The sequence below is a fragment of the Hemibagrus wyckioides genome, linkage group LG10 (assembly GCF_019097595.1).
Source record: "Hemibagrus wyckioides isolate EC202008001 linkage group LG10, SWU_Hwy_1.0, whole genome shotgun sequence".
NCBI classification, from domain to species: Eukaryota; Metazoa; Chordata; class Actinopteri; order Siluriformes; family Bagridae; genus Hemibagrus; species Hemibagrus wyckioides.
In genome coordinates this window covers 11811978-11825000 of record NC_080719.1, presented here as the reverse complement: position 1 = coordinate 11825000, position 13023 = coordinate 11811978, and the positions used below count along the sequence as shown (strand labels likewise).

At 37.3% G+C, this 13023-nt stretch overlaps 1 protein-coding gene across 1 annotated transcript in view; it reads left to right on the top strand.

The window, feature by feature from the left end:
- Nucleotides 1–12451, top strand: part of LOC131360948 (mucin-2-like) — a 16010-nt gene extending 3559 nt beyond the window's left edge. The window contains exons 2-4 of the mRNA XM_058401813.1: nucleotides 47–8446; nucleotides 8598–8674; nucleotides 9427–12451. Of these exons, the coding sequence (XP_058257796.1) occupies nucleotides 47–8446; nucleotides 8598–8674; nucleotides 9427–9504 (8555 nt within the window). The 3' untranslated portion in view covers nucleotides 9505–12451. The remainder of the gene's footprint in view (nucleotides 1–46; nucleotides 8447–8597; nucleotides 8675–9426) is intronic.
- The last annotated feature ends 572 nt before the right edge of the window (nucleotides 12452–13023 follow it).

Here is a 13023-nt window from a genome sequence, read left to right as displayed (position 1 = left end):
AGCATTGTAGAATGAGATACATTGAGAAATATTTCTTTTCCTTTAGAATATTACGGAACTTCATTGTCTTCGAACTTATCATTGGCTACGTATGAAACATCTGAGTCTACATTGTCTACAGATTCAACATCCACACTTATTGCTACTACACAAACATCAACTATAATTGAAACACCAACTCCACCTTCATCGTCTACAGAGTCAACATCCACGCCTACAACTACTACACAAACATCAGCTATAATTGAAACACCAACTCCTCCTTCATCGTCTACAGAGTCAACATCCGTGCCTACAACTACTACACAAACATCAACTACACATGAAATATCTGAGTCTACATTGTCTACAGATTCAGCGTCCACACTTATTGCTACTACACAAACATCAACTACAAAAGAAACATCATCTCTGCCTTCAACTTCTCCAGAGCCAACATCCACACCTACAACTACTACACAAACATCAACTACATGTGAAACATCTGAGTCTACATTGTCTACAGAGTCAACATCCACACTTATTGCTACTACACAAACATCAGCTACAAATGAAACATCATCTCCGCCTTCATTTACTACAGAGCCAACATCCACGTCTACAATTATGACACATACATCAACTACAAATGAAACATCATCTCCGCCTTCATTTACTACAGAGCCTACATCCACGTCTACAATTATGACACAAACATCAACTACAAATGAAACATCATCTCTGCCTTCATTGTCTACAGAGCCAACATCCACGCCTACAGCTACTACAGAAACATCAGCTACAAATGAAACATCATCTCCGCCTTCATTTACTACAGAGCCTACATACACGTCTACAGCTACTACACAAACATCAGCTACAAATGAAACATCATCTCCGCCTTCATTTACTACAGAGCCAACATCCACGCCTACAGCTACTACAGAAACATCAGCTACAAATGAAACATCATCTCCGCCTTCATTTACTACAGAGCCTACATCCACGTCTACAGCTACTACAGAAACATCAGCTACAAATGAAACATCATCTCCGCCTTCATTTACTACAGAGCCTACATCCACGTCTACAGCTACTACAGAAACATCAGCTACAAATGAAACATCATCTCTGCCTTCATTGTCTACAGAGCCAACATCCACGTCTACAGCTACTACACAATCATCAACTACAAATGAAACATCATCTCCTTTTTCATTTTCTACAGAGCCAACATCCATGCCTACAGATACAACACAAACATCAACTACAAATGAAACATCATCTCCTTCTTCATTTTCTACAGAGCCAACATCCACGTCTACAGCTACTACACAAACATCAGCTACAAATGAAACATCATCTCCGCCTTCATTTACTACAGAGCCTACATCCACGCCTACAGCTACTACACAAACATCAACTACAAATGAAACATCATCTCCTTTTTCATTTTCTACAGAGCCTACATCCACGTCTACAATTATGACACAAACATCAACCACAAATGAAACATCATCTCCTCCTTCATCGCCTACAGAGCCAACATCCACACCTACAGCTACTACACAAACATCAACTACAAATGAAACATCATCTCTGCCTTCATTGTCTACAGAGCCAACATCCACGCCTACAGATACAACACAAACATCAACTACAAATGAAATATCATCTCCTTCATTGTCTACAGAGCCAACATCCACGCCTACAGATACAACACAAACATCAACTACAAATGAAACATCATCTCCGCCTTCATTTACTACAGAGCCAACATCCACGCCTACAATTATGACACATACATCAACTACAAATGAAACATCATCTCCGCCTTCATTTACTACAGAGCCTACATCCACGTCTACAATTATGACACAAACATCAACTACAAATGAAACATCATCTCTGCCTTCATTGTCTACAGAGCCAACATCCACGCCTACAGCTACTACAGAAAAATCAGCTACAAATGAAACATCATCTCCGCCTTCATTTACTACAGAGCCTACATACACGTCTACAGCTACTACACAAACATCAGCTACAAATGAAACATCATCTCCGCCTTCATTTACTACAGAGCCTACATCCACGTCTACAATTATGACACAAACATCAACTACAAATGAAACATCATCTCTGCCTTCATTGTCTACAGAGCCAACATCCACGCCTACAGCTACTACAGAAACATCAGCTACAAATGAAACATCATCTCCGCCTTCATTTACTACAGAGCCTACATACACGTCTACAGCTACTACACAAACATCAGCTACAAATGAAACATCATCTCCGCCTTCATTTACTACAGAGCCTACATCCACGCCTACAGCTACTACAGAAACATCAGCTACAAATGAAACATCATCTCCGCCTTCATTTACTACAGAGCCTACATCCACGTCTACAGCTACTACACAAACATCAGCTACAAATGAAACATCATCTCCGCCTTCATTTACTACAGAGCCTACATCCACGTCTACAGCTACTACAGAAACATCAGCTACAAATGAAACATCATCTCTGCCTTCATTGTCTACAGAGCCTACATCCACGTCTACAGCTATTACACAATCATCAACTACAAATGAAACATCATCTCCTTTTTCATTGTCTACAGAGCCAACATCCACGTCTACAGCTACTACACAAACATCAACTACAAATGAAACATCATCTCCTTTTTCATTTTCTACAGAGCCAACATCCACGCCTACAGATACAACACAAATATCAACTACAAATGAAACATCATCTCCTTCTTCATTTTCTACAGAGCCAACATCCACGCCTACAAATACAACACAAACATCAACTACAAATGAAACATCATCTCCTTCTTCATTTTCTACAGAGCCAACATCCACGTCTACAATTATGACACAAACATCAGCTACAAATGAAACATCATCTCTGCCTTCATTGTCTACAGAGCCAACATCCATGCCTACAGCTACTACACAAACATCAGCTACAAATGAAACATCATCTCCGCCTTCATTTACTACAGAGCCAACATCCACGTCTACAATTATGACACAAACATCAACTACAAATGAAACATCATCTCTGCCTTCATTGTCTACAGAGCCAACATCCACGTCTACAATTATGACACAAACATCAACTACAAATGAAACATCATCTCTGCCTTCATTGTCTACAGAGCCAACATCCACGTCTACAGCTACTACAGAAACATCAGCTACAAATGAAACATCATCTCCGCCTTCATTTACTACAGAGCCTACATCCACGTCTGCAGCTACCACAGAAACATCAGCTACAAATGAAACATCATCTCCGCCTTCATTTACTACAGAGCCTACATCCACGTCTGCAGCTACTACACAAACATCTACTACAAATGAAACATCATCTCCTCCTTCATCGCCTACAGAGCCAACATCCACGCCTACAGCTACTACACAAACATCAACTACAAATGAAACATCATCTCCTTTTTCATTTTCTACAGAGCCAACATCCACGCCTACAGCTACTACACAAACATCAACTACAAATGAAACATCATCTCCTTTTTCATTTTCTACAGAGCCAACATCCACGTCTACAATTATGACACAAACATCAGCTACAAATGAAACATCATCTCCGCCTTCATTTTCTACAGAGCCAACATCCACGTCTACAGCTACTACACAAACATCAGCTACAAATGAAACATCATCTCCTTTTTCATTTACTACAGAGCCTACATCCACGCCTACAGATACAACACAAACATCAACTACAAATGAAATATCATCTCCTTTTTCATTTTCTACAGAGCCTACATCCACGTCTACAATTATGACACAAACATCAACCACAAATGAAACATCATCTCCTCCTTCATCGCCTACAGAGCCAACATCCACACCTACAGCTAGTACACAAACATCAACTACAAATGAAACATCATCTCTGCCTTCATTGTCTACAGAGCCAACATCCACGCCTACAGATACAACACAAACATCAACTACAAATGAAACATCATCTCCTTCTTCATTTTCTACAGAGCCAACATCCATGCCTACAGATACAACACAAACATCAACTACAAATGAAACATTATCTCCTCCTTCATCGCCTACAGAGCCAACATCCACGCCTACAGCTACTACACAAACATCAACTACAAATGAAACATCATCTCCTTTTTCATTTACTACAGAGCCAACATCCACGCCTACAGATACAACACAAACATCAACTACAAATGAAACATCATCTCCTTCTTCATTTACTACAGAGCCAACATCCACGTCTACAGCTACTACACAAACATCAACTACAAATGAAACATCATCTCCTTTTTCATTTACTACAGAGCCAACATCCACGTCTACAGCTACAACACAAACATCAACTACAAATGAAACATCATCTCCTTCTTCATTTTCTACAGAGCCAACATCCACGTCTACAGCTACTACACAAACATCAACTACAAATGAAACATCATCTCCGCCTTCATTTTCTACAGAGCCAACATCCACGCCTACAGATACAACACAAACATCAACTACAAATGAAACATCATCTCCGCCTTCATTTACTACAGAGCCAACATCCACGTCTACAATTATGACACAAACATCAACTACAAATGAAACATCATCTCTGCCTTCATTGTCTACAGAGCCAACATCCACGTCTACAGCTACTACAGAAACATCAGCTACAAATGAAACATCATCTCCGCCTTCATTTACTAGAGAGCCTACATCCACGTCTACAGCTACAACAGAAACATCAGCTACAAATGAAACATCATCTCTGCCTTCATTTACTACAGAGCCTACATCCACGTCTACAGCTACTACAGAAACATCAGCTACAAATGAAACATCATCTCCTCCTTCACCGCCTTCAGAGCCAACATCCACGCCTACAGCTACTACACAAACATCAACTACAAATGAAACAACATCTCCTTTTTCATTTTCTACAGAGCCAACATCCACGCCTACAGATACAACACAAACATCAACTACAAATGAAACATCATCTCCTTTTTCATTTTCTACAGAGCCAACATCCACGTCTACAATTATGACACAAACATCAACTACAAATGAAACATTATCTCTGCCTTCATTGTCTACAGAGCCTACATCCACGTCTACAGCTACTACACAAACATCAACTACAAATGAAACAACATCTCCTTTTTCATTTTCTACAGAGCCAACATCCACGCCTACAGCTACTACACAAACATCAACTACAAATGAAACATCATCTCCTTTTTCATTTTCTACAGAGCCAACATCCACGTCTACAATTATGACACAAACATCAACTACAAATGAAACATCATCTCTGCCTTCATTGTCTACAGAGCCTACATCCACGTCTACAGCTACTACACAAACATCAACTACAAATGAAACAACATCTCCTTTTTCATTTTCTACAGAGCCAACATCCACGTCTACAGCTACTACAGAAACATCAGCTACAAATGAAACTTCATCTCCGCAATCATTTACTACAGAGCCTACATCCACGTCTACAGCTACTACACAAACATCAACTACAATTGAAACATCATCTCCACCTTCATTTACTACAGAGCCTACATCCACGTCTACAGCTACTACACAAACATCAGCTACAAATGAAACATCATCTCCGCCTTCATTTACTACAGAGCCAACATCCACGTCTACAGCTACTACACAAACATCAGCTACAAATGAAACATCATCTCCGCCTTCATTTACTACAGAGCCTACATCCACGTCTACAGCTACTACAGAAACATCAGCTACAAATGAAACATTATCTCCGCCTTCATTTACTACAGAGCCTACATCCACGTCTACAGCTACTACAGAAACATCAGCTACAAATGAAACATCATCTCTGCCTTCATTTACTACAGAGCCTACATCCACGTCTACAGCTACTACACAAACATCTACTACAAATGAAACATCATCTCCTCGTTCATCGCCTACAGAGCCAACATCCACGCCTACAGCTACTACACAAACATCAACTACAAATGAAACATCATCTCCTTCTTCATTTTCTACAGAGCCAACATCCATGCCTACAGATACAACACAAACATCAACTACAAATGAAACATCATCTCCTTCTTCATTTTCTACAGAGCCAACATCCACGTCTACAATTATGACACAAACATCAGCTACAAATGAAACATCATCTCCGCCTTCATTTACTACAGAGCCTACATCCACGTCTACAGCTACTACACAAACATCAGCTACAAATGAAACATCATCTCTGCCTTCATTGTCTACAGAGCCTACATCCACGTCTACAGCTACTACACAAACATCAGCTACAAATGAAACATCATCTCTGCCTTCATTGTCTACAGAGCCAACATCCACGTCTACAGCTACTACACAAACATCAACTACAAATGAAACATCATCTCCTTTTTCATTTTCTACAGAGCCAACATCCACGTCTACAGCTACTACAGAAACATCAGCTACAAATGAAACATCATCTCCGCCTTCATTTACTACAGAGCCTACAACCACGTCTACAGCTACTACACAAACATCAGCTACAAATGAAACATCATCTCTGCCTTCATTGTCTACAGAGCCTACATCCACGTCTACAGCTACTACACAAACATCAGCTACAAGTGAAACATCATCTCCGCCTTCATTTACTACAGAGCCAACATCCACGCCTACAGCTACTACACAAACATCAACTACAAATGAAACATCATCTCCTTCTTCATTTTCTACAGAGCCAACATCCACGTCTACAATTATGACACAAACATCAACTACAAATGAAACATCATCTCTTTTTTCATTGTCTACAGAGCCAACATCCACACCTACAGCTCCGACACAAACATCAACTACAAATGAAACATCATCTCTGCCTTCATCACCTACAGAGCCAACATCCACGTCTACAGCTACTACACAAACATCAACTGCAAATGAAACATCATCTCCACCTTCATTGTCTACAGCGCCAACGTCAGCTGCATTGTCTACACATTTGCGTACTACACAAACTACCTCTCCAACAGCAACAGACATAACAACCACCTTTCCACAAACAACGATTACAACCATCTCTCCAGAAACAACAATTACAGACATAAAAAACAAATCTTCAGAAACAACATCCATTACAACCAACTCTCTACCCATACCAAACATCACAACCCAATCTCCTACATCAACAACCATTACAGCCATCTATCCAATAACATCAGACATAACAACCAACTCTCCAGAAAAAACAACCAACACAATCCAGTATCCTACATCAACAGCCATTACAAGCACCTATCCAACAACAGACATAACAACCAATTCTCCAGAAACAACAACCAACACAACCCAGTCTTCTACATCAACAGCCATTACAACCATCTATCCAACAACAAACATAACAACCAACTCTCCAGAAACAACCAACACAACCCAATCCCCTACATCAACAACCATTACAACCACCTATCCAACAACAACAGACATAACAACCAACTCTTCAGAAACAACAACCAACACAACCCAGTCTTCTACATCAACAGCCATTACAACCATCTATCCAACAACAAACATAACAACCAACTCTCCAGAAACAACAACCAACACAACCCAATCCCCTACATCAACAACCACCTATCAAACAACAACAAACATAACAACCAACTCTCCAGAAACAACAACCAGTACAACCCAATCTCCTACATCAACAGCCATTACAACCACCTATCCAACAACAGACATAACAACCAACTCTCCAGAAACAACAACCAACACAACCCAGTCTTCTACATCAACAGCCATTACAAGCACCTATCAAACAACAACAGACATAACAACCAACTCTCCAGAAACAACAACCAACACAACCCAGTCTTCTACATCAACAGCCATTACAACCATCTATCCAACAACAAACATAACAACCAATTCTCTAGAAACAACCAACACAACCCCGTATCCTACATCAACAGCCATTACAAGCACCTATCCAACAACAGACATAACAACCAACTCTCCAGAAACAACAACCAACACAACCCAGTCTTCTACATCAACAGCCATTACAACCATCTATCCAACAACAAACATAACAACCAACTCTCCAGAAACAACAACCAACACAACCCAATCCCCTACATCAACAACCATTACAACCACCTATCCAACAACAAGAGACATAACAACCAACTCTTCAGAAACAATAACCAATACATCCCAGTCTTCTACATCAACAGCCATTACAACCACCTATCCAACAACAACAGACATAACAACCAACTCTTCAGAAACAACAACCAATACAACCAACTCTCTACAAACGCCAAACATCACAACCCAATCTCCTAGATCAACAGCCATTACATCTATCTATGCAACAACAACCGCAATCACAACCACCTCTCCAGCAACAACAGACATAACAACCAAAATTCTACAAACAAGTACATGCTCTAAGACTCAATATCCTATTCTAATTTCTAAAATATGAAATAGCATTTTTAGATGGATTTATGTTTTGTTTATTTATTGTTTGTTTATTAATTTTTTTTAAATTGTTTTTAAAATACTCTTGTGTTTCTCTGTACATTACAGTGTCTGCTCAGGCAGTGGTTTGGATGCAATCTGTCACTGAACTAAGCGATGAAAAAATCATCCTATATATAGAAGAGGTAAGACTATGCTTTATGCTATATTTCAAATATTACAGTATCACTTAGTTTTGTGTGTTTTTTATTAATTGTAATATAGATAAACATGAGTAAACATAAGCAATAAGTAAATATAGTGGGACCTGCTTTTAAGAAAATAAGCCACAGAGTAGTATCATGTAGCCACTTTGATTATCTTCCTATTACAGCATGTGCCAAAGTGTTTTCTTCCTTGTATACTCCAGCAAATTAACTGATTATTTTTAGCATTATATATTTTTAACCAATTACAATTAAATGTTTGTGTAACAAGTTAGTTCCTGTACTCACTTATGAGAGAAGCTGAGAAGATGTTAATAAGACAAAAACTAATTATGTTACAAAGTGTTGATACTGGCATAAGTGTCTCTTTACAGAAAACCTCACACTATCATACATTTATCTTTGTTAAATAACAACATGATGTGTTTATAATTTATAAGCATTAGATTGTGTGGGGTGTCTATGCTACTCCTCCATTACTGCAGCAGTTTACCAATTTCAATTTTTAACTGAATAATGTTATGGAACCTCTGCAAGTTAATTCCTGTTCTTATGTAATTTTGAGGTCATTAGTTTACACACACCTTGCAGAACTTGCAAAATGTCTAATCATATATGTATGTGTATATATACATTATTCTATGTGTGTGTACTGTATGTATACTTCTTTAAGTATATAAATATTAAGGAACTGTAAAAAGTAACTTCACATATATTTCTTTTTATTGCAGTTTTACCAACAAATACAGGCTAAGGTTAATGGTACCATTAAGATGACAGTGAAGAAGATCGAAAAAGTGACAGCTTAAGGAAAACCTGCAGCAACAATGTGTTGATCAATACTCATCTAAATGAATGAGCCTGAAGTCTGTAGAATAGATTTTATTATACCTGGTGGCAACTAACATCATACAATATTTGGCCAAAAGTATGTAAACATCTGGCCATCACACCCATATGTGCTTGTTAAACATCCAATTTCAGATTTAGTCCACCCTTTGCTGTTATAATAACCTCCTCTATACCTGGAACTACTGGGCTTCCACTAGGTTTTGGAGTGTGCCGATGTGTGGGTATCTGTTCCCATTTAGCTACAAGAGCATTAGTAATGTCACTGATGTGCGATGAGAAGTTTTTGCTACACTGCTACACAGTTTGTGTTCCAACCCATCCACACTAAGTGGCTCCCAAATGGTAGAATAGTCAAGAGATTACCAACAATGCAATAGATATCCCTGGCTCTGAGTTCAAAACCCGATGCACAATTAGAAAGACAAATAATCCAGGTAGTGGATATATACATAATTTTATATTTCAGTGATTAATACCAAAATAAAATGGTGAACATGATCATAATTGTACGCTAATTCTTTCTTACTCATAAAATAATAAAAAAAAAGCCATTAGACAAACATTAACTAGAAATGAGTGTGTGGCAGAGAATTAGGAATATATAGTACCATCACAGAGACATAAATTAATATTTTTTTTAATACTTTAAACAAAATGTTTGTGTTGTTCACACAACAATCCAGTGATCCATCTAATAGTGAAACACGCACTCTACATGATGCCTAAACTGGTTTCTTGTACCTTTTACGAAAACCTTACATATTTTTTCTCAAAAATAGTACTTATTTATTTATGAATAGTGCAACATTTTTTCTGACCAACCATGTTTGAATTCATATGTACCAGAAGATGGCAGTGTCACAATTTAAATAAACATGAGTCACTGGGTCAGAGTTAACAAATCAGATCATTTGACACGGCTCACCAGTTAGACTTGACTTAATATTAATTTTTTATTTATTATTCTCCTTAGAATTCTTAGCCTCTAACTAATCGTAATCTGCGTAGTTGGAAGCAGCTCAACAAGAGGGTGTATGACTGACATGTGAAGCAACCAATCACAGTTCATTTTGTTTGCTCATTTGTCACATTTGTAAACAGGACGGCTTTCTGTCCGGACAGCTTTCATGGCATGACACCTGAGGCTGAGACTAAACAACTCAGTAATTTTCTTTAAACAGCTCAAAATTTGGAATTTAACTTGATTCTAAATTGTTCCATTAAACTTTTAATTACAAAAACTCCACCTCTGAGATAAAAAAAATACATTACTCTCCATTGCATTTTATAAAATATATTTTCAAATGAAAAAATCAGCAAGTAACTACAAATAAAATGTGTAACAGGAATTCAAAGTGACCTCATTAACTAATACCACAATATCAGTAATAATAATAATAATAATAATAATAATAATAATAATAATAAATTATATTCAAGAAAAAGAGGCTGGTGAAGGAACAAGTGTAAATGAGAACAAGAATTAAATGATGTTCCACAATGTTCAGTGTTACTATGAATAGATTAAAAAAGTATTATCTCTGGTAACTTTGGTAATATAAACATAATATAACACTTGTATATGTCTATATGCTGTTATTGGAAAATAATCAACTTTTCAACAGGAGGTACACATCTGTAAACTTGAGCATAAGGAAGAGTTAAAAAAAAAAAAGTCATAGTGCAAATCTGGAAGCCAAATTACTACTTTATCTGCATGTATTGTGGTGTAACTCCACACCAGCATCAGACTCAAACTTAAGGTGTGGCTTAAGACTCAGACTTGATTGAGTCTTTAGATTTGAGTGATTTGTATATTTATTTTATGTACAGATATATTCTGCTATTTTATGAAACTGTTTGGAGTTACTGAGATAGATTACCATTCGATTTGAGTAAGAAATTTAATGATAACTTCAGTACAAAACTAAAAATTTCAGTATTTTAGAAGTGTCTAGGAGACCATCTACAACACTTAAGAAGTTACTGTGTGAAATAGGATAATCCATGCAGACCCGGACAATATCATCAGCTTATAAAGAACCAGCCTCTATAGTAGAGTGGCCAGAAGGAAACAACTTTTATGAAATGCTGACATAAAAGCATGTCTGAAAAACCTGTTCCAGTCAGCCAGACATCTGTGCCTACGATTACAATTTACATCCCAAGAGGACAATAAGCCAATGCAAAGAACCACAAAATAATGGAAACAAACCTGAGAGAAGTTTGAATTAGTGCTTTGCATATTCAGTCATCAATATAATCTGCAAACGTAACAATTTGAATTAAATCAATTTCATTCACTCTGGCATTCTCTCCCCCTGGTTCCAACAGTTACTGAATACACAAAGAAACAAATAAGTCGCTTGCCGGTAAAAAGACACAGGTGCGAATCATCATGCATTACTTGCCAGTTCATCCAGCTGACACAGGACCACACCCTCGCTGTGGCATTCATTAATCAACTTTATATGCAAATCAAAGTGTAAGGAGTTATGACTGCAAAAGTTGTGTGCCTCAAACCTCACACTAAAATTAAAGTGTATAGCAGCTGTCAAATGATGTAAATCATTAAAAGGTAGCCAGTAGGTGAAAGGTGAATGGCTGTAATGTTTGATATGCATTGTGAAATTAGTCAAATCTTGGCAGTGTTTATTAATAATAAATGACCAAGACCAAGTTTTAAGTGTAAGCATAAATCTTTTTTTTCATACAGTTAAACCTGTGATAATTCTTGACTATTGAAAGGATTTCTTTTTCCTCTGGTTGTTGTCCAAACCACCTTAAACATAAAATGTACAAATCGAAGGATCTCATGTTTTTATTATTACACTGTTGCAAGAAAAGTCACTGCATGTCATTCATAAATACAATATGTCAATTATAGGAACTGATGTTTTTTAAGTACCAAATATATTTGATGTATTGTATTGGCTAATACAAGAAGTTCATATTGAAGCTATTTTGTTACTTCCTTTTGGAAATTCAGCAGTTCACACTAAGTAAGAATGTGTGTAATCTAAGTTATCTAAAACGCATCCTGGTATTTCCCCTGAGGAGATGAAGGTGGAGTTATAATGATTAAAGGCCAAACAACAAGTAAGATCAAAGATATATCATCAATAGAGAATATTAATGTCAATTTAGCATCTCTGAGAGCACTAACCCTAACCCTATGAAAAAGTCCAGTGTCATTATGCCTATGAAAAAGTACTTCCTTTTGCTTTATATCCTTTTTTCCATAGAATATAAACAATCTACAGACCTGTCTAAATATACATGCATTTTATAAAAGTTAAAATTTTTACCTTTTAAATCTGGTAATGTAACAATAATTACATTACCAGAGTTCATATTTAAAACCAATATACAAATTCAAATGTACAAATTCCTTCGATTTGTCTAATGTATTGTCTAGGTATCGCTAGCATCAAGTGCTGATTTGCATGGGACCTCATACTCCAAAGCTATGATGG